Source organism: Microtus oregoni, unplaced genomic scaffold (genome assembly GCF_018167655.1).
Source record: "Microtus oregoni isolate MIOR12 unplaced genomic scaffold, Mior012 000007F_ref0000211, whole genome shotgun sequence".
NCBI classification, from domain to species: Eukaryota; Metazoa; Chordata; class Mammalia; order Rodentia; family Cricetidae; genus Microtus; species Microtus oregoni.
In genome coordinates, this window is record NW_024543066.1 from 24,725,102 (window position 1) to 24,748,527 (window position 23,426).

Consider the following 23,426-nt stretch of genomic DNA (forward strand, 5'->3'; position numbering starts at 1 on the left):
GGAATCTCATGAAATTAAAAGGCTTCCTTACAGCAAAGGCAACCACCTGTCAAGTTAAGAGGAAGCCTATAGAGTTGGGGGATATATCTCCTACATATATCCCACAGAAGATCAGTATATCGAGAAAACATAAAGACATCGAGAAACTATACATCAGGAAAATGAACAACACAATCAGAAAGTGAGCTATGAAAATGAACACAGACAGCCGGGCAGTGGTGGCGCACGCCTTTAATCCCAGCACTCGGGAGGCAGAGGCAGGCAGATCTCTGGGAGTTTGAGACCAGCCTGGTCTACAAGAGCTAGTTCCAAGACAGGCACCAAAGCTACAGAGAAACCCTGTCTCGAAAAACAAACAAACAAACAAAAAAAATAAAGAAAGAAAAGAAAAGAAAAGAAAAAGAAAAAGAAAATGAACACAGACACCTCAAAAGAAGAAACACAAATGGCTAATAAACATTTCAAAAAGAACTCAACACCATCAGCCACCATGGAAATGCAACTTAAAATTACTTTGAGATTTCAGTTCACTCTAGTCACAAGGGCTATTGTCCCCTGTGGTGAGATGGCTCTGCAGGAAAAAGTTCTTGCTATGCAAACCTGAAGGTCTGCCCTTGATCTCTGTACCACATCAAAAGTCAGATGAGGTTCAATCTGTAACCTAGCGTTGCTGCAGTGAGATGGTAGGCTGAAAGAGAAGAATCGCCTGGGAGCTTGCTGGCCAGCCTGGAATACACAGAGCAACAGAAGCACTAAAGACCTCCCTTCAGCAAGGCGAAGAGACCACAACGCTGTATCACAGAATACACACCATCTGCGTGCACACATCCAGAACACCGAACAAATGGGAAAAATGCTATCAAGGATGTAGGAAGAAGGAGCCCTTATATATTCCTGGGGTGTGTCAGCCTGTGCAGTAACTATGAAAATAAGTGTGGAGGCTCTCAAACAGCTAAAAATAGAATCAGCATATGACCTAGCTCTACCACTCCTAATGTCCTATTACTACAGAGATACCTGCCATCTATGCTCATTGCTGCCCTATTCACGGCAGCCAGGAAATGCGATCAGACTACATGTGCATCAACAAATGAAGGGATGATGAAGCTGTAGCACAGATACATAATGGAACATTACTCAGTTTTAAATAAAAATGAAATAACAAAAATCTCTGGGAAATGGATGGAACTGGAAATTATCGAGTGAGAGAAGCCAGGACCAGAAAGACAAACACCGCATGTTCTCTCACGTGTTGACTCGAGCTTTGAAGTGTAGACTTTGCGTTTAACGGGGAGTGCCTGTAGAAGCAATGGGGTCTTACCAGCTGTTTCCTGTGGGCAACCAAGAGACATGCAAAGAACTACAAAGATCCCTGAGAGGAAAGGGCAGGATGAGCCTTCAGGAGGGAGGAGACAGTAAGACACATATGGCATGAAAGTGGGAGGGCAATATTCAAAGCGGAAAGGTTTAAGATGAGACAAGGGGGAAGAATTTGGAGGAGAGCATTAATCAAAAACTCAAGAGTATAAAGAGCCTGACGGAAACCTACTACCCTGTAAACTAACTTGTTCAAAACTGATTGAACAGTGGTATCCCTTTCATCAGTAGACAATGCTGCTCTCAGGCATCACAGGTGTGGGACAGGGCCCTGTGAGCTGCTAGGCAGAAAGGCCACAAGTCCAGGCTCTTGCATGTCTCTTGGTTGCCCTCAGGAAACAGCTGGTAAGACCCATGGCTGAACAAAGCACACGCCTTGGTTGCAGGACGCAGGGAAATAAAGCTGGAACTTAGCGAGAAGCTTCCTCTCTGCCAGCTAGCATTCATCATGCTGGAAGTCTCTATGAAGGCTGCTGGAGAAGAAAAGGTATCGGTGGTCTTAACGGTGGACCCTGCATGCTACAATACCAATGTGTATCAGACAAGATGTGCCCACTGCTATAATAATGGAACGACTATCATGGAGGAAACCAACCATTTTCTGACTGAACTTGAAGCTCTATTATGAAGTTGTCAAAGAATGCATTTTATTAAAAATGCCAGGGATCACATTCAGCTATGATTTTGAATCATCTTAAAGCTAGATAAATATTCTATGCTAAACAAAACCCTGGATGTGGGGAATGCTAGGGGATATTTTCAACCTACTTTGAAAAGTCCCTGAAACTGCACACCCTTGGATTAAACAAGGCCCAACTGTATGTCCAAAATTTTTTGATGGCAAACATTTGTCTCTTATCCTTTAAGAAAAAGATTGACATAGAATATTTAGGAAACTATTACATCTGTGAGAAGAATTTAGTCACTCACTAACATTCACCACGCCCTTGACACTGAGCCATGAGGTGGAATTTAGACTTTGAGACCCTGAGTACTGTTCGGAGAGACAACAGAAAGTGCAGCAAAGCTCACTGAGGGAGACCAAACAGTCGAGAGAGGACCTGGGTTTTGAGGAGTTTTAAGTTGGGCTTGAAAAGAGGTCAGTCTTTGCTGGTTGATTGATTTTGTTTCTTTAGTCACAGAACAAAGGAAATGGGAAGGGTTTTTCTCCACTAGAAAGAACATGAGCAATAGCTATAATCTAGAGAACATGGCAGGAAGTGTAGACTGGAGACTAGAACTTGAAGAAAATGGTTTTAGACAGGGCTTATCCAACACTCTCCCTTGCCTGCCTCAGCTGCAGATGCTACAGAGGAATTGAATTTCACCTCCAAGCATTGCCTACAGTCAAGGTAGCCTTGTTGGAGTCTGGCCCGTGAAAAGCAACAGCGAGCTAACTGAAGATGGTCAAGCAAACGCTGGTTCCCCGATGTGCACGGTTGGTTAGCCCTGTCCTTTTCCTCCTTCCTTCCTTTCTTCCACTTCTTGGACTCTGTTACCACAGTGCAACTCTGAGGGAAAATAAGTTTGTTCCAAAGAACCAGCAAAGACAGAGTAGAACTGAAGTACCCAGAAGCCACCTCTAACCTTGCTAAGAATATAAACACGTTCATTAAAACTTCATTTTGTGTGTGCTTTTTATTATTGACCATACTTGTCTCCAAGACTGATAAGAGTTTTAGAATTATCTTTTTTAGAATGAGCCTTATTAAATTAGTATAAGTAGATTATAGAGGGGGTGCAAAGACTTTGCCAGAGGCTTACAACAGGGCTTAAGCCAAGGAATCAGCAATGGTGAGAGGAAGGAAGGCAGAGTCTAGAGTAATAAGATAGGATAGAGTGGAAGAAGCAAACTGAGGAACCGTGGACAGGAGTGCTGCGAGTCTCTTAAAAGTGTAGACACAACAATGAGTATTCAGTGTCGTACAAACTTAGTTCCAACAACGTGTAGGACATTCACATGAAAACAAGCAAAAGGATAGTTGACTCGAGATCTGGAGGCCAAAATGAGACAGAGGAGATATCAATTTCCAAGTGACCATCACATGAAGATAGCCACACAGTACATATGGATGAAGTCCACAAAGAAAACGTGGAGGGAGAGAAGAAATGAGACCCAGGAAGTCTATGACAGGAAGCAGATTGACGGCTTCCTAAGGTTGGAAGGAAAGAGCGCAAAGAGGACGGCTAAAGGAGTCAGCTGCCAACAAGCGTAGGTTCCTTTGGGGTGATGAACACTGGAAGTGTAATTGTGACTCACTGCTCACCCTTGTGAGTTCACTGAAACGATTACACTTTAAACAAATCAACTATGCAGTGTGCAAATTGGGTCTCAGCAAATCCGTTTTTAAAAAAGCAAGAAGGAAGAGAATCAGTGCTTGAACAGAGGAAACAGGGTGAGAAAAGATGGGGGGAATCATAAAGGGATGGTCCAAAAACCAAGGAAGAAGTTGTAGGAAGGAACCAGTGACCAACAGTGTTAAATACTAGACCCACCAATCAAACCCAAACCTGAACATCTGATTTAGTGAGTTAGCAGTCCTGGCAAGCTAAGTGTGCTTGATTTTAAGGGATAACGCAGAAAGCAGACTATATTGAGGAGGGAGACTAAGGAGAAGTGAGGGATAGTGGGTAATAAACAGCAGCAGTGGTTTGAGGGAGAAAATCCCCCATAGGCTCATGCATTTGCATGTTCAGTCCCCACTGGGGACCCTCTAGGAAGGACTAGGAGGTGTGACCTTGTTGGAGGAGGTGTGTCCCTGGGGGTGGGCTTTGAGGCTTCAAAAGACTCAGGCCATTCCCAGTTCACTCTTCCTGCCTCCTGCTTGTGGCTCCGATGTAAGCTCTCAGCTACTGATCCAGCAGCATGACTGCTTGCTGCCATGTTTCCCACCATGATGATCACAGACTAACCCTCTGAAACTGTATGCAGGCCCCCAGTAAAGCGCCTTGGTCATGGTGTCTCTTCACAGCAATGGAACAGTGACTGAAATACTTCCTACGGTGAAAGGAGCAGCAATGAACATAGGTGTGCAAGTGTGTCTGTGGGAAGTGGAGTCCTTTTGGATATGTGCTCAGGAGTGGGGGAGCTGTGACATATGGTTGTTCTGTTTTGAATTTTTGGAGAAGCCACCACACTGATGTCTCTAGCATCTGTACTTACACTCCCAACAACAGATAAAGATTCCTCTCTCCTCACACCCTTACCAGCATCTGTTACCACTTGGGTTTCTCGATGGTGGTCATTCTAACTAAGGCAGGGTAGAATCTCAATGTGATTTTAGTTTATATGAGATGTTGGTTAATTCTCAAAGCATTGTTGGTCATTTGTATTCTTCTTTTGCAAACAGGCAAGATCACTAGCACATTTATTGGGTGGCAATTTTGGGCTTGGGGAATGTTTAATTTTTGTGGTTCTTTATACATTCTAGACAGAAACTGTATGCCTGCAGTGTAAGTGACAAAGGCTGTGATGGCTCTTCTTGGTTGTCAACGTGACTACATCTGGAATGAACTACATTCTAGAATGGAGGGCACACCTGTGAGAGTCTCTGCTTGGTTTGAAGTGGGTGAGTCAACTTCTAGTCCAAACCTTTGAAGTAGAAAGACCCATGCCTTTAATCCAGATTTCGAGGCAGGAAGACAACCCTCATCTTGCCAGCACCTCCATTCCTTCACTGGCATTGGAGTCTACTTCTTCGGGATCCCAGCACACACAGAAGACCAGCTGAGACACCCAGACTTGTGGATTGAGTGACTACTGCATTCTTGGACTTTCCATTCATAGCCAGCCATTGTTGCACAGCAGCCTGTAAGTCATTCCAATAAATTCCATATACGTGTGTGAGTGTGTGTGTGTGTGTGTGTGTGTGTGTAGGGAGAAAGAGAATGAGAGAAAGAGAGAGAGAGAGAGAGAGAGAGAGAGAGAGATTCATTCCATAAGTTCTGCAACTCTAGAGAACCCCTACTAACACAAAGATAAAAAGAGGAATTTTTGAGGAAGAAACTGAAAAGCTGATACATAAATGTCAGGTACTTACACAAACGAACAAAAACTAATTGAAGGAGCACAGGGGAGGGAAGTAGAATAGGGGTCATATTAGAACCAAGTATATTGTTAAATATATATGAAAATAAAAAAGACCCTTATGCAATAAATACTGGTATTCTACACATTCTGCATTAGAATTTGTAATGACAGCAGAAACATGAGGAAATTGCCCAGCATGTATGAGAGTCTAGGTTCAAATTCCAGCATCACCGTCATCACGCACAAACACACACACATGCACACCACACAGGCACCTTAGACAGATAGCATCTGCAGTTAGGACAGAATCCAACAATACCTGATCCTTGGACCACAAAACATGCTACCCTTCCAAATATGAGCTTCCTATTAAGCAGAAAGGCCCAACCCCAAGTTTGTTCAACTGCTCTGCTGCACAGGCCAAGGTCTGTCATTCTCCCTGAAGGTGAGAATGGAGTGGCCAGACTGCTCCGCTATAGCTGCTCCACAGGAAACTAGAATGTGCTGGTGTTTTGCTTCTCCTAGAGGTTCATGTCAAGCACCCTCCTAAGTGTTCAAATCAGATAGTTTTACCACAGCTGTCAAGTAGTGTACGAAACTCATTTTCATTGCAGTTGGCACTCACACCCATATCCAAGCTTCAGAGTCTTTGAAAATCCCGAGTCCTTTATTCTAGTCAGACACTGAGGAGTGACTGTAGGGTGTGCTGTTCCGCTCTGGCTCCTGCTGTCTGCCAGCTACAGTCTCACCCCTGTACTGCAGGATAAATGTCACCCCTGAGAGGACACCTCCAGTGCCTACCATCTGCCATTTCAGCACAACCAGTGCCATCATTCTTCTCCTGCACATAACTTGTTGTGCCTTTTTCCCTCTCACCTGGCCCAACCCAGAAGGCGGAAGCCATGTTCCACATGATACCTTGGCAGTGTGATGCTCTGTGCACCGTAGAAACACTGCCTGCAATGGAGCTGTGGGGCCAGTGAGATGCAAGGGGCTGTGCCTTGATCGAGGAGCATGGCGGGTAGTGGGAGAGCCTGTGAGTTCTGCACAGCGCTGTGAACCTCGGTACACACACCCCTTTCAATACTCCAGCACGATCAAACCGGTTCTGTTCTACAATCAGAAGCATGGGCTCACTCTTCAGGATAAAGATTGGACAAATATTCAAACTTGGAATATGCTTTTGCTTAGACACATGAAAAGTGGGAATAACCTTATTTTAATATTGGGGGGTTCTGTTTTGCACTCAGCAGCTGGTTTGTTATTATGTAAAGTAAGAGTGGTGTGAACGGCTGTGCTAAAATCGTAAGTTCCATGGCAAGGGCTAATCTGTTACTTAGACATCTGCATTGGCTGCACATTTGCACGCCACAGTCTCTGATGCTTTCACTGCATGGGTGACTCATAGTTGGCAACAGCACAGCACTTCAGTTACTGTAACAGAAGAACCAGTAACTATTAGATTCCAGCAAGGATGCTGGGGTGACTATGGAATATATATATATATATATATATATATATATATATATATCAGCATCTTTGTCAGCCCTGGTGTCTAACACAGTACTTCATAAAGAAAAGACTAATGTATTTACTTTGAAAATTATTGGATCACACTAAATGAACACTGTATCATGTATACTATATACATACTACTCATGATTGATTTAATTAGTATAAACTAATCTAGACCTAGAATGACACTAGACAAAAATTTATTTGTAACAATAACCTAATGATAAAGGATAGCTCAATAATAAAGCACTATTTTCCCCAACTCAGAACACTGGGTGATTTTTTTCAGTTTTTGAAAAGTATAAAGTTATTTTTAAACTGCTCCATAAAACATAATAGTTGCACATGTTTACATGCGTATGTACCATGTGCTCTTTACATATACCTATCTAGAAGGGGTAGTAATTCTTAATGAAACACAGGAGTCTAATGAGAAACTATGTAATGTGGTTATTTTGCTGCTCATCCTCCAGAGTTTGGAACAGGGACACTTGGGCATCTAATGAGGCCAGAGGCTTTGAGCAGAGCGTAGAGTACATTTCATCCACAGACTTTGAATAAATAAGGGCAAGGAAAGCAAATAACAAATGTGTCTATCCAGGTTTGTAGAAAGTATGCACTGAGAACACTCAACTTAGTTTTTCTCTTCCATTGAGAATTTTGGGCCCATTTCTGTTTGGGTTAGGAGTGACGCAGGTCAGGACCAAAAGGAGACTAAAGGTAGCGGTGGTTCTTGTCTTACCACCCCGTCCCTTCCTGTGTGACTCTTCAGGAACTGCTTAATCTGAGTTAACTCTCTTGGTCCCTTTGCCTGAAGCAGGAAGAAAAGATATTCACTCAGATCCTGGTGGCGGGAAAGGGCAGGCTCCTTCCTTAGACAAACAAGGCGTCCCTTATTCCCTGAGCAGATGAATAGGGATCATTTACCACCGTTCACTCCGGGACTCTCGAAAGCATTATAACTGTCTTCATTCTATGAAGGACAATACACCAAGATTCTCCTTTATACTAGGGCGGTGCCTCAGCTAGCCATATCACTCTCTGAAATGTCCTCCAAAACAGGACTGTCACAGCCTGACTTTCACTATAGGACCTAGGGTGACACTGACCACTGTTCACAGTCTCAACGCAAAACATTGGAAGTCTTTGGGAAAGTGCACTTCAGAAGTGCCAAATGGCTGGAAAACAGGAGGTACACATGGTTTCTAGACTGTCCTACATCGATGGGAAACCCACTAATGGTTTACAGTGAAATCACACACACACACACACACACACACACACACACACAGGGCAAGTTTTTAAGAGCAAGCAATACACATATTTCTACCTAACTGAACCTCTAAGGTCAGGTAAAATTGCATAGACGTTGCTAGAGGGGTTAATTTCACTTTCTCATATGCTGTTATTAAAATTTAAAGCCTTGTTAAAAAGCTTGCATCTGCAAAGGAAGTGCTGGTGGTGACTACAGACCTAGCGCACCGCTTGAACATTCGTATTGCTGACTTATAGTTTCTCACAAAGAGCTTGGATTGAAGAAAAGTACCAGTAAACACAGACGAGGAGAAAGAGATTTGGGGGCTGCCTTCATCTCTTTGGCGGAGCCCTCGAAGCTGTGCTTTCTCCTTAGGAAGTATTATTCTGATCACCTCGGATAGAGCACCTCAAAATTCCCCATCCACGCCGACTCCTCCCCGGAGGCGTAAGTGGTAGAAACCATCCATGCCTCTGCCAAATGAAACAGCAAAATGTTTCCCAAACTTCATCAGTTCCAGTATTCTGTCACAGCCTGTTCAGGTTTCAAAGTGAGTCAGCAGATCCTACATGGTGTTTCTCATTTGACCAGGACAGAAACGCTGAAAGTGAATTATATCCACTTACTAAGATTGGCATGGAGAACAGCAAGCACTAGAAACTAACCCCAATGTGATTAGAACTTGCCAGAAAGGCGAAGTATTGGCTTTGATAATAAAATTTTGTAGCAACTGCTAATAAAAAAAAGCAGCAGGAATAAATATTCATTGTGTCCACTCTAACTTATTAAACATGCTTCAATCCAAGTAAATGTGGAGTTCTTCTTTAAGGAGAAAAATCTTGGCAGAAATAATGTTCTAAGAGGGAGAAGAAAATATATCCTGTGTTTTGCTCAAGGGGAAATGCTCTGTTTGTGGTAAACAGAAGACAGTGACGAAATATGACATTCTTGTGCAACACCGTCTATGAACTTCCACATATAAAATGGCATTCCTTGCTTGGTTTACCATACATAGCCCATCAATAAATTAAGCTGATAGTACATTTTATTTTATTGAGGAAAAAAAGAAATTCCAACAGAATCTTTTTGTTACAATGAGTACCTTAAGTTTTATTACAAACACCAAGGTAATTTTTTTTAAAGAACTGGAAAAAGCCAATCACTCAAGAAACACAGAAAGGTATATCTCTGTGAGTTCAAGACCAGCCTGATCTACACAGTGAGTCCCAGAGCAGCCAGAGATGCACAGTGAGACCCTATTTTAAAAAATAAATAAATAAAATTCTAATTGAAAAGCCTGGGAACGGTAAATAAGCACTGCCGAATTCTAAGCCATGTTCCAAGAATGCTTTTTTCTCTCCTGTCCAACTCTGAGTCCTATTTGCCCACCGAGAGACTGTTCCCATTCATCCCATAAACATTTATGAAGAACCCATTCTGAGTGAGGCACTGAGCCAGGCAGTGGCATCTACAAGAGACCTCGGCTCTGCCCTCAGGAACTCACAGGCTACCACATAAAGCAAGCAACTAGTATACACAAAGATTTCAACTATACTGGCAGTCTTACAGAGCAAGATAAGGCAATGAACAGCTATTCCCAGACTTCTCAACGAACACAAGCTCAAGACAAAATTTGAGCAGAACAAAACACAAAGACATAGCCACATCCCACACGTTCCCCGGGCGCTCAGAACGTCTGAGGCTCGTTGGCAGCAGCCTTACTCCACTGTCATTTCTGTCCACGGAACTGGTGGATCTTTTTCAAGTCAGTCCCCTACACCTTAATAGCGCTTGCACACTGCCCACTATTTACTGCTTGCTGCATCTAAATGAATTGTTCTACTTAATTGATGAGCTATTCAAGAACTGTTTCACAACAGACCCAGTTCATGCTGTAGTCCATAAAGCTGACCTAATTTTCTAAAGACTTCATTACAAACATACCTTGATTTTTTTACCTATTTTTTCTTTTTTCTTTCTCTTCTTCTCTTCCTTTTTTTTTTTAAACAGGATCTCACAAATGTAGCAATGGAGCTCTGACTGTTCTAGAATTCACTATGCAAAGCAGGCTGGCCACCAAACTCACTGAGATCCCCTGCCTCTACTTCTGAGTGTCAAGTTTAAAGGTGTGTGCCACCACACCTGACAATTTTCAATTCAATTCTGCAAAACGTATGACGGTTACCCAAAACTAAATACCTCCTATGAACTAATTAATTTTTACATAATTTTGAAAATAACTTTCCACATATAGCCCTGCAGACACTGCTGGCTCTGTTTTACAAATGGCAAAACTGTTTTTCCAGCAATCCCCCCTACCACACACACACTAGTTAGTATAAAACGTGATACAGGCCTGCTGACTGTTGACAAATTCTTTTCTCACAAATCTTAACTAGCACAGGGTTCTCACTTCCAGGGCACACTCAATAGAATCACTCAGTGTGGAACATAATAACGCTATGACAATGCAGGTAAGTTTAAACAATCACCAGGATGCGATGCAACCTCCGATTAGCAAGCAAAACAAGATGTGGAGTAGCTTCAGGTAAATAAGGAGCTTGCAGGAGAGGGGATACACACAATACTTTGCGGAAGTGAGTAAGCTGTATCACAAAGCAGCCTCCACACCCCGGTCTGTGCACCTTCCCCCCAAGAAAGAACACTGTCTTGCTATAACTGAGCATCCCGAAAGTAGAGAAATCTGATGGGTCAGGCTGAGTTTGTATCTTGCTCTAACTGCAGCTGGTCCTCCTGCAGTCTCACCTACAATGTCCAGCCACCAACTCTACAGGATAGTCTAACGCACATATCAACGACACACTCTCTGCTGTGTCTTCATCAACACCACTTCCGTGTCCTAAATACCCTCGTGGACAGCTTTCTAAGCTAGCAAAAATGTCACCTGGAGTCCCAGCTGGAATGTATGTGGTTGAAACTGTTGTGCTAAGGTCCTAACAGTTTTACCTTTGTGGTTTATCTGAGTTCACAACTACCGACCTCGGTGACCACCCAGGAAGTGCTTCCACCATAGATCCAGACTGTACGCTAAACTGATAGCCATTCCCTGGCTAAGTTCTCTAAGGCCTGCTGCACTTTCAGGGTCTGCCCCTCCCACCTCTTGTGAAGCAGACTCCACACAGAACTCCTCACACACACAAAATCTGTTATAACGTTCCCTAGGTTTCACTGTGGAATTGCTTAGAAAGAAGCATGCCAGTTTGGGCTTAGGGTCTGCAAGCTTCCCATCCGGTGTCCTACCGGCTTCTTAACACACACGTGATTAATACTGGCACTCAGGAAAGAATGCTACCTCTGACCTTGACAGTGCACTAAATAAATTACCTCAGAGCGAAAGTGATGAGATCTCAGAACAGCATCTGGGGAGAAAAGAGGGAAAATGAGACTTCATTAACTCCTTGTTCACAGCCTGCGGAGTTGCTGATCATTTACCTGGATTCGGGAAAAGCACATTCTAGAAGTCTCTCTCCAATTCGGTGGGCATGCTGGGGCGGGGCGGAGGGAGTATGGGTGTCTCTAGGATGATTTCTCTGCAAGAAGTTCCAGCAAAGTTGGAAGGGGAACCCCCAAATTATCACGCCTTACTTTTTTTTTCTTTTTTCCTTTTTACATCTCCAAGCTCCAGCAAAGGTTGTGTAAAGGGAAGAGTGCCTCAGCCTAGGATTCCACTACAATTACCTTCTGGGCTAAAAATTTAGCAAACTGACCCTAAGGATCGAGTCTGATACTTCCTCCCATCACCTCCGAATCTCCGTAGCTATCCAAACCCTGGTGATCTTTGAACGGACTCGAGGGCAAAAGGCCAGGGCGCGTTAAATAAATAAATGCACATAGCTTGGAGAGTGGGCAATGAAGGGGGCAGGAGCGGCAGAGGAGGCTTCAACCTCGCTTCTGCCCAGAAGAAGCCAGTGGTGGCGTGTCTCACCTCTGCTTCTGGAACGACCCGAAAAGACCGATTTCATCGGATGTCTCCCTTTCTGGAGCTTGCGGTGCCAGCAGCAGAAGAAAATGATGGTGGCAATGGTGCCCAGCAGAAGCAACAAGAGGAAGAGAGCACATTGGATGCTGTAGGGTCTCAGCAAAACGAGGAAAGCCGCGGCGATCATGGTGCGGGCGAGGCGGGGGGCCGTGCGGCGCGGGGCTGAGGCGGCAGAGCGCGCTGGGCGCGGGGCGCTGGGCGCAGGGCGGGCGCGGCGGCCACGGGCGAGCGCGGCTCAGCGCGTCAAGCCCGGCGCTCGCGGACCCGCGCGCGGCCCAATGGCTGCACACCCCGCGCCGGCCCCGGAACGACTGATGGAGAGCAGCGGGCAGCTCTCGCCATGACTCAGCACACGGCGCGCCGGCGACAGCCGCGCCCCTCCCTCCGCAGGCGCCCCAGCCTGTGCGCGGCCCTCGGGCTCAGCCCCGCCCGGGACGTAGCCGGCTGAGAGCATCGTCGGATGGCCGCCTCAGGCCTCGGCATCCCGAAGCCGTCGCACGTGGGGCGGGGCGGGGCGCGGCGGGCTGGCGGGGGGCTCGCTGGGTGACGTCACGGGCTGCGGCGGCGCGGCCGCGCGCACATGGCTGCAGCCGGGACCGAGCGGCGCGCCCTCCCGCAGGCCGGCTCGGTGCGCGCGCGCACGGCCCGCCAGGCCACGCGCCAGGCGGCGGTGCGCGGGACCCCCGGGCTTCGCCTCTGCAGCCTCGGTGGATCGACTGCTGGAGGCCGGCGTCAGGGGGCGCCAAGGAGCCGGGGGGGACCCGGGCTCCCGCCTCCCTGCGCCCGCCCGGAGGCTGGGGCTCGGAGGATGCAGCAGGGTGAGCTATTTGGTTTGGGGGCGGGGGTAGTCCTTGCGCACGGAGGCGCGAGCACCTGGAAGGGCCATCTCTAAGCCGGTCCCATCCAGCAGCGCTCGGGAGAGGCATGCCGGGGTCTGCAGACTTGCACGGTCCCACCCCCAAACTTGGTGCTGATTTTCAGCCCAGACGTGAGCTCTTAGGTCCTATTGATACCTGACGCTGGCCATAGAACCCTGATTTCGTTTAGCTTCTTTGTAGGGAGAGGTGATTTTAGGTGTGAGCATCTAACCGATGAAGGAAGTTGGTTATTGATTGGCCTGTAAATACTGCGGGAGAAAAATTTTAGGCACTGTTAGCCAACGGTGATCTGTCACACTTGGGCACACACTCACCCTCTCTCCCTTTTGCTGTTTCCCAGCCCCCTTACATTCCCTTACAATCTGCAAAAACTGATTCGTAGTTGTCTACTGGACACTTGAAAGTGGAGTGGTCGCTGGTCCAGTGCCAAGAAGGCAAGGTGTGAACGCTGCGGTGTGCTCTTCTGCAGAGGGCCTCTGCCACCTGGCGAGGAAGCCAGAGCTGCAGCAGCAGCCTGCAGCACATTGCGGCCTTGGCGGGCCAGTGCAGTAGTCTGCCCTGCTGCCCCTAAGACATGCTGGCTTTTGTGGACTGGGTGCTTTGTTTTGTCTCATTTACTCGCATAAGAATAAAAACAAAAAAAAATGCAATTATGTGATATATGACAAATGATACATTACCACTTTTGTGCCATTTCTAGTTACTAGCTTGGAGACTAAATAATTCGTAAAATTCTGAAAGCCAATTGAAGAATTGATAGGAATGCTCGTATTGTTTTTTAGCCATATAAAACTAACTTGAAGTACTGCAAAAATGCTTAGCCATTAGCTGCTGTTAAGGTGGGTGATATACACTATCAAGTGTGACATTAAAAGAAATGCAGAAAGATGTTGCTTAGTCCTAATGATTCGTAAGTACAGACTGCAGCGGGTATGTCCTCTTATCTGCATGCTGGTTGACTAAAACAAATACACACTGATACGGAACTCACTCAGTTTTAGGGGGCTGAGAATGGAAGGGGCCTTGCTGAGTAAGGTGAACTCTGGCATGTCAGACTGCAGGGTGCATTGCTTCCCAAACAGACTTCACAGGTCCCAGGCAGACAGCAGAGCTGCATCATGTGCCCACAGCTGAAGGATTCCTGATACTGCAGCCCACTGCAGTAAGAAACTGGATTCCCATGCACTATGCAGGGGTTGCTGGAAAGAATCCTGAGAGCTTTGCAAAATGTGGCACACCAGGAAAGGAAGAACTGACCACGCTGAATGAGCAGGGGGCTTGATACTCATTTTAAACCGTATTGGAGAAACCTTCTGCCAACAGTAGGCAGAGATAACATGCAATTTAGGAAGGTCATCTTTATGCTCCTCACTGCCCAAAGCTCGTAAGTGAGCTGGAATGGCACAAACATCTTTGAATGGGAACAGCTCTGAAACTTTTAGTGCAGCAAAGTAATCCGTTTGCCCCAAATTCTGCATTTTTAATAAGGAAAAACAAGGAATTAGTAATATGGTCCTCTGAGCTATTATTACTTTAGTGTAATTACTATCATCGTGAGCCTTGCTGCAACCATTTGCAAGTTTCAATTGCACACAAGAACATTGTTCGTCTTCTTTCTCAGGCAAATGCTTAACTAGCTAAACTTAACTAAAAAGGATTTATAAGTACTTCTTTTTACATGTATTTATTTCTGTTCTTTGTCTGGGTAATCTTAAGGATACATACAATAAACAAACCAAGTCCTTAAAAGAATTTAGTCTATGAGTCCATTGATTTCTGATTTATTGCTAATTTATCTTTTCCTTTCCAAATAGTAGCATGTAAGTAATTTTTTTTCTATGTGTTTGTGTGGCAATACATCCTGGAGTTCAATATATATTATATTAGCCAATCTGTCCTTCGGGGAAATTAATTTAGTAGTATTTATGCCTTCTCTTCCTGCTGAGTTCTCATTTAAAAGAATAATTAATGTTATATAAAAGTCATAAATTTAAAATTAAAGGTAAGGGTGGAAAGAACACTCATGACACAAATTTCTCATACCAATAAATGAAAAAATCTCAATGGAAAATGTTGTAATTTATTGTTTTTATGAGAGAGAATTACCACTGTAATCCTGGGGGCAGAGAGTTGAGAAGAAAATAGTTTGCAATGTGTTACATAGAAGTGATCCACCGAATAGCCTGTCTTGTCTTCAGATTCTCCACCGCATTAGTAATAAATCCAAGGATCCAAAAAGAAAGTAAAATATTAACTTTATTTAGGATAAAGTCAGGTTAAAGACCATTGCTTAGCCTCAAGACCAAGTGGAGCACCTTACCCATATTTCCCTAAATCAGCGTGCCCACCCCCATCGCAGCTAAAAAAAAGAATCTCATCAATACTAAAGCAGGCAGAATCAACCTATACAAATTCCTACATAGGAACCTAAATCTGAGACCCTGACAGTTTCCCGTCTATAAGGAACACACTAAGTGGACAGGAGACTAGTACATGCATGAGAAGGGAGCTTTGTTAATCTTCACTAGCTAGCAGGCTGTGGTGGCAGCTAATCTGTTTGTATGTTTGTTTGTTCTGTTTGGTCTTTATTTTTGTTTTTCGAGACAAGGTCTCTCTGTGTAGCCCTGGTTGCTCTGGAACTTGCTCTGTAAATGAGGCTGATTTTGAACTCATAGAGATCTGCCTACCTCTGCCTCCCGAGTGCTGTGTGCTGCAATCAAATGCCTGCACCACCACACCTGGCTTGTGATGGTTAATCTTGATGGACCAACAAGATTATCAGTTGGCGCAAATAGAAAAGTGCCTAAGAGATTAACAAAGCACACTTCTAGATGTGTCTGTGATAACATTTTCGGAGAGGATTAAGTGAGTGGAGAGATGCATGCTGAATGTGGGCAGCATCCGCCCATAGGCTAGAAGACCAGCTAGCGTAAAAGAGGAACAAAGGAAAACTACAACATGGGTATATTACTTACATTCATCCTCTCTATCCCTCCGCACCCCCCCCGTGTGTGTGTGTGTGTGTATGTGTGTACGTGTGTGTACGCGCGCACGCGCTTTTCAGCTGCCATAGTGTGAACTGTTCTACCTTATCACCCATGATGTACTGAAATCTTTGAAACCACAAGCCTCCAAGGCAACTCTTTTCTTCTTTAATTCTCTCAAGTCTGTCATAGCAAGGAAAATCCTACTACTAATCAGTCCTTCCTCAGTTTTTCTCATTCCTAACTCTACCTGAAAGTTAAGTGTAAGTTAAGTTCAGGGTTGGGGAGGCAGGAGAAATTGATCAGTCCGTAAAGGGATTGCCTTGCAAGCATGAGGACCCATGTCAAAAAACAAAAACCAAGCAAACCAACAAAAAAAAATGGCAAATCTGCATGTTTGTAATCATAGCACTGGGGAGGTGGGTCCTTCAGCTCTAGCCAGACATCCTAGCCTATATATGGAGGTACAGACCACAAGTGACCCTTTCCCCATAAAAGGAAGGATTACCCCTGTGGTGCAGCTCCTCAGTTTGTCCTTGGGTGTCCCTACTCATATGTACACATGTGTTGTGCGCCCTACCAGAAAGTAAATGGTTTTAATAAAGGAGAAATGTCTTGTATATTATTTCCCTAGAGTCAATAGGTGTGGCACAATTTACTAATTTACTAATTTACTAATTTACTAATAGGTCAGGAAGAAATAGCAGGAGGAAACAAGGTTTCCAGCCCAAGCTGTGCAGACAGAGAATAGCGGAAGATGACTCAGACTCTGAGCCAGTGTGGAAACAATGAATTTTGAAGGAATACCAAGGGTAACAGAGTGTAAAGAGCCGACAAACTCGTGTAAATATGGGCAGAGAATTCCAAACCACAAACGGATGCGGGACGAGTCATCGCATAGATTGCAACTGAAATCATAGAAATAAGAGAAGTAGCTAAAGAAGAGAGAGCCTAGCAAGGGGAATTGGAGCTTGGAAGATGGCGCCTGTTTGTGGGTGGGGGAAGGGCAGAAGGCAGGACTGCTCAGTGAGTAGTGTCCTGGCCAGCAAAAGCTCTCAAGGCAAAGAGAGAAATTCCCTGAGGAACTAGGAGGGGAGATATCAGAAGATTCTACAGAGGACAGAGATAGGAGAGGCTAAACCACACAAAAATGGGTTACAGAGGGAATAAGTTAAAAGGGGACTTTCCAGAGACACCGTCCACAATCTTTGGAGAAATTTAATAGATGGAAACAAATTAAAAGCAGCTAAAGTCTGAGTAAAGTCTAGAGGTTCTGCTGTTGTCTAGATCAGAGGTTCTCAAACTGTGGGTCGCGACCCCTTTGGGCAACAAATGACCCTTTCACAGGGGTTGCCTAAGACCATCGGAAAACACAAATACTTATATTGGAATTCATAACAGTAGCAAAATTACAGTTATGAAATAGCAATGAAAGTAATTTTATGGTGGGGGAGGGAGGCTGCCCCAACATGAGGAACTGTGTTAAAGGATCACAGCATTAGGAAGGTTGAGAACCACTGGTCTAGAAACTTAGCATGATGAACCATGGTTGTCTGTTTGTTTCCTTTTGCTGTGGTAATATGCTATGTCAAAAGGAACTTTGTGGAAATGGGGTTTATTTCAGCTTTCAGTTCAAAGTTACAGTTCCTCTGATCCGGGAAGCCACAGAGGCCAGAGCTTAAGGAGGCTGCTCCACAGTCAGAAGCAGAGAGTGTTCAATGCAGGCTCCGTTCCCTCTTTCCCTTTCAGTCAACCTGAAACCCCGCCCACGTGGCGGTAAAAGCCACTTTTCACACTGCAGAGTTCACGCTGAGCCTGACTAGGGTGCCTCCCCGTGGGTTCCTTCCCAGCAGCTCTGACTATATATAACATTCAGACTTGAAAATTTATTTTTAAAGAAAGATGTGGGGCTATCTGAGGAGTATAAAAGAGGATAATGAAAGGTGAAAATTATCAAAATACATCTTATACATATATGACATTGTCATCATTAAATAACAATTTAAAAAGGCATGGGGACTTTCTACCTTTGAGGGTTTAACCAAGGGCAATTGCAGTGGGTTGTTTAGGGAGTCTCTTGGACAACCCTGACCAACTTACTATTGATCAAGACACCATGAACTTCAGACTCAGGTCCCTGAGCCAGAACTGACTTGAAGGCCTCCTCTCTGAGGACTAGCTCTCATGGTACCCAAAGGTACCATGCAGGCTGCCAAAGGAGGGAAACAACCAGCAGTCCTACCTATGCCTATGAACCCCAGCAATGGCCAGCAAAGCATCATAACTGTAGGGTATGCCAGTAGCACACATCCCTGCCCAGTAACCAACAGCTCTGTGGTTGGGCTTAAAGCCCACTTAGCAAGACGGGAATCATGCTTGGCACTGGAAACTTCTCGAGGCCAGTGAAGTCATGGATCTTGGAGAAGAATCCATAACCACCGCTTGATGAAATTAGCATAATCCCTGGCTACTTTCTAAGTATGTGTCCTTGTACCCACAGATAAGTGGAGTCCTCACCTCTCATCAAGGAAACTTCTCTTTGCAACAGACAGAGACCATTATAGAGAACCACAGCCTATCACAATGCAGAGTGGTGGAACCCAGTCCTAACGGGTACTCTACAATACATTCCTGCACCTAAGGCTCAGGGAACATTGCAAAGGGGAGGTGGCAAGACTATAGAAGCCAGAGGACCAGGGAGTTTTCTGTGATAGTGTGTATCCTAGTAATATCACAAACTGCATGCATGAAGTCTCAACATGACTGCCTAAATATGATCTGAACACGGACAACAACAGACACGCCACGTGGATGGGGGAAGGCCCATGAGTCCCTGTACAAAGAACTGCAGGCAACTACAGAATGCTGAGAATGGGAAGGGTGATCTTCCCCAGGGAAGAGCACACCAATTGGATATCCAGTACCAAATGGTTGGCCCTACAAACATAAACACAAGTAGCATTGCACAGACTGAGCAGATTATATATAGAAATGTATCTGTATATACATGTACATTTATACATGCATGTAACAATAATGAATGATAAAAGGCATGAATTTGAATGAGAGCAAGGAGGGGTTTGGCTGGAGGAATGAAAGGGGAAAATGAAGTAATTATATTATAATCTCAAATTTAAACAAATTTTTTTAAAAAATGTGACGGCCAGTAAGATGGCTCAGCAGGTAAAATGCTTGCCCGTGTGACCTAAATTCAACCCTCAGAGTCAACATAAGGTAGAAGGGGAGCCCTGTCTTCATAGCTCTTTCCTTTGCCCACATGTGATACACGCCCCCATCTACGCCCACACATGTGCACATCATGCACACACATGTACACACACAACAATATAGTAATAAAAGGCTATGGGGACTGGAGAGATGGCTCAGCAGTTAAAACACAGACTGCTCTTACAAAGGACATGAGTTCAATTCCTAGTGGCCCGTAACCACCCGGAACTCTAGCTCCAGAACAGATTCGATGTCTCTGGCTTCCGAGGGCACCAGAACTCATGTTCACAGAGGCACACAAATATACACATAATTTGAAAATAAAAATTTAAAAGATAAGCTGGACAGTGGTGGCACGTGCCTTTAATCCCAGCACTTGAGAGGCACGGGCAATCAAATCTCTGAGAGGCCTACCTGATCTACAGAGCTAGCTCCAGGATAGCCAAGGCTACTCAGAGAAACCTGTCTTGGAACCCCCCCCCCAAAAAAAAAAGATAATATGGGATGCCTTGGGGTGTAGTCAAGACTTGTAAATTACCCAGTTGGTAAAAGTATAATGCCTTCAAATATTGCCTCCTTGAAAACAAACAAAAATGCATAAGAATTACTCTAGCTAGCAGTGTATTATTTATAAATCGCATTGGACAAGTAATCTACTTGTTCTTAGGTGAAATCTCTTTCATATGCTTATAGTGAAAGGAAAAAAATTTACATCATTGGAAAGAATCTAGTTGGAATAATGTGATCTTGACTACCTGGTGATTTCTAGTTACCAGAATCATGAAGGCGATTGTGCAATGGCTCACATTTGATAAGAGTTTGGGAAGGGAAATCAGTTGTCATTTTCAGCAATATCAAATGTTCTTTTCAGCAAATATGCTCTCAAAAGGACTTCATACATATATTAGTATAATATAAACATTTAAAAATAACATAAAGGCATTATTATAAGAGAAAATGTTTCTAATAGAGTCACTTTAGATTGTACTCTTAACAGTATCAAGATCCATAATAATACTGTGGAGAAAAAAAACTGTGTCTGAACTTACAGAGTTCAAAAAATGTCCATAGTTTGGTAGCTCAAAAACACCAGAATACTGGAACTCATCTACACTATAATACTCCGCAGACACTTTTTAGGAAGGAATTATTATTATCCACAAGCAACCAGAACGCATTTATGTAGCTTCCACATTGCACAGAGGATTGAGTCATGCAGCAAAATACTGAATCATTTGGCCAGATAATTTACACACAGTTGTAGGAACTGCTGGTAGGGATTTTAAGAGCTTTTCATAAATCGAATCATGAAGCTTTTAGAGTCATAAATCATAGAGTTCATTGTTATTCAGATGGAGTAAAATATCTCCACCATTTCTAAGAATGTGCAACTTACAAAGACAGTTTGAAAACTGAAATCATTTCCCGGGTAGGTTCAAGGTGAGGTTTGTCATATGACTTCTGGCAGCCCAATATTCTTTTTGGGGGGAGGGTTGTTATTAGTTGGTTGGCTGGTTGGTTAGAGACAGGGTCTCACTGTGTAGCTTTGCCTAGGCTGGAACTCAGTATGTAGACCAGCATGGCTTTCAATTCACAGAGATCCACTCACCTCTGCCTCCCAAGTGCTAGGATTAAAGTTATGTACCAGCATACCTGGCTCTGACATTACTAAATGAAAAAAAAATAAAGAAGAGATAATACGTTCACAGTTTCATAATAAATACTATAAGTGAATATAAAATATTGATTAGTATTCATTAATTCAATTTAATATTTTCCCAATAATAAAACTACAGCCACCTTGAAATGATTATTCCTATTTTGAAATCTTTAGGACTTTCACATTCATTTTAAATTTTATTTTATGCATTAAATATTTTATGCTATTGCAGCCATTTGTTCATTGCCTGTAAGAATAGTATCACTTAAAAAGAGAAGAAACGCTGTGTACCAAGAAAACTGCACAAGTAACTAGCGATTGTTGAAAAGCTTTTCAATAATACATAGTTTCGGAAGTTTTGAGATTATCCTAGTATAAAAATAGCCCAAGAATCCTCAGGAACAGAAAGAAAAGTGCGTTAAAACGTCTGTATAGCCCCAGACATTGTGGAGTAGAGTAGGAAAACAAACAGCAAACACACTGATTTAGAATGTAGGAGAGTTGACATTTCAAAGCCTACAGTGCTGGCAGCCCCAGCTCTACTGTAGGAGTTCCCAGCTTGGAATCCGTAGGGAGTTTCTAGGGATCTGTGTTTATATGAGGGGGGAAAAAAACCTCAGCTCCACCTACTCGTGATCTCCAGCCTTCCACCAGACACAGAATGCCATGGCTTGTACTTATGTCCCTTCCAAAGTGCATGTTGAAATTTGACTGCTGTTATGTAGTATTGGGAGGTAAACATCTTGGAGTAGGACCCTTGGGAAGGCTTCTGTGGAGTTAATGCTCCTAGCTTAAAAGTGGGTTATCAAAGGCCAAGCTCAGCTCCTTCCTCTTTCCTTCTCTTCTTCTGCCTTGAAATGAGGCAACAAGAGGGCTCTAACCACATGCTGACATTCTTAGACTCCACAAGCCTGTGTAAACATATATAAGTGTGTATACAGAAAGACAGACAGACAGATAGATAGATGATAGAGATTTATCATTCTGCAGTACTGGGGAATGAACCCAGGGCCTTGCCCATTCTAGGTGAGCACACTACCCCTGAGTTATACCACAGTGCAAACCAATACAGTTCTGTTCACTGTAAAGGACCAAGCCTGTGCTGTATGTTACAGCATCACAGAATGAACTCCATTGAGAAGCTCCTCAGGCATCCTTGTAAGCCTCAGTTCTTGCTCCCTGTCACATGGCCTAGCCATCAGGCCTCCGTTTTCCATCAGCATAACTACTTTCTGTCACAACTCCATCACAAGACTTTTTATTTCACTGTGTGACGGTCAAACTCCAGATCCTCAGGTCTAGTATCCTGCGGAACCCTTATCTCTCAGTTCTACAAGTTCTGTTCCCTCCGAGTTCCCTTCTGTCTGTCCAAGTAGTGAAGAGTGGACACAGTGTTCATCGCTCCAATCAGTGAAGAAGGGACACAGCGCTCATGCTTTCCCCACAGAAATGGACTTTGACTCATCGTCCCTCAAGGGCCTCGCGATGACTCCTGGGAGCCTAGTACTTTGCTTGCTGCTCTTTGCGGAAACTCCATGGCCATCTGTCATGAGATAATAATCTACCTTGAGAGGCTACTGCAGGGCTGCAGTTCCTGTCCCAGACTTCCTGTCGACCTCCAGCCGGGTAAGCTAGTCTCAGGCTGGGGAATGCTGGAGAATTCTTGAAATCTCACCACTCAGAGGCTGGAAGTAGGAAGATTGCAAGTTTCTGACCAGCTTAGGTCGTGAAATGTGATGGTCAGCCCCAGTGGTCAGTTTGTGTAGATTTGGAATTGCCTAGAGGACACATCGCCAGGTGGGTGTGTCAGGATATTTCCAAAGAGATTTAACAGGAGAAAGGTCTGAAGACAAGGGTCCAAGACTGAATGCATAAGGAAAAGGGAGGCCTGCTTCCTGACCGCACATTCTTGCCGCCATGTCTTCTCCACCGGGATGGACTGCATTCACTCAAACTGAGCCAAAATCAACCATTCCTGAAGTGAAATTCTTCAGATATTTTGTCACAGCAATGAAAAAGATTAATACAAGAGACCTGCCTAAATGAACCTGGGTGTTAGTGCCTGGATTACGAGTTTCACAGCACCCCAGAGGTTGGCTGGCAGAGTCGGCACGGGACAGCATACTCCAGTCTCTTGATACAGATGTCCTGGTGATCATAGATAATGCTTACTGCGTGCTTGCGCTTCTGCCTACATTTGTTTATTCTGTCCACACAGCAGCCATGGGTTAGGGTTACACTTATGCTTACCTTACATGAGTGCCCCAGAGCTTACGATGGAAGGTATCTGCTTCCCCACCCAGGGCCGTACAGCTAGCAGGTGGAATTAGGAATTTCCTAGTCCTCCAAAACAGCCCTTCCTGTTGTGTGCTTTCGTTGGCATTGCCTCCCACCCCTGCAGCTCCTTGTCTGAAGGAATTCCTTCTAGGGATTGCTGGGTGGCAGCTATTCTAGTTATTTTTAGAATAAGCTCTACCCAGGTTATTGAGGACTAAACTA

General features: G+C 44.4%; 2 protein-coding genes across 11 annotated transcripts in view; one reads left to right on the forward strand and one right to left on the reverse strand.

Moving 5' to 3' along the window:
• The window catches only part of Dst (dystonin), a 401,984-nt gene extending 389,589 nt beyond the window's left edge, over positions 1 to 12,395 (reverse strand). For 4 of the 8 annotated variants that reach the window (XM_041655205.1, XM_041655209.1, XM_041655207.1 and 1 more), the window contains exons 1-2: positions 12,124 to 12,387; positions 11,523 to 11,557 (exon numbers count right to left, since the gene is read on the reverse strand). In XM_041655205.1, coding sequence (XP_041511139.1) covers positions 11,523 to 11,557; positions 12,124 to 12,304 — 216 coding nt within the window. In that variant the 5' untranslated portion in view covers positions 12,305 to 12,387. Of the gene's footprint in view, positions 1 to 11,522; positions 11,558 to 12,123 lie in introns of all 8 variants that reach the window. The other 4 variants (XM_041655202.1, XM_041655203.1, XM_041655201.1 and 1 more) reach the window with 2 other exon arrangements.
• A 320-nt stretch (positions 12,396 to 12,715) lies between these two features.
• Positions 12,716 to 23,426, forward strand: part of Bend6 (BEN domain containing 6) — a 49,739-nt gene continuing 39,028 nt past the window's right edge. For 2 of the 3 annotated variants that reach the window (XM_041655213.1, XM_041655212.1), the window contains exon 1: positions 12,730 to 12,995. The gene's annotated coding sequence lies outside the window, so the exon portion shown is untranslated. Of the gene's footprint in view, positions 12,996 to 23,426 lie in introns of all 3 variants that reach the window. The other variant, XM_041655214.1, reaches the window with a different exon arrangement.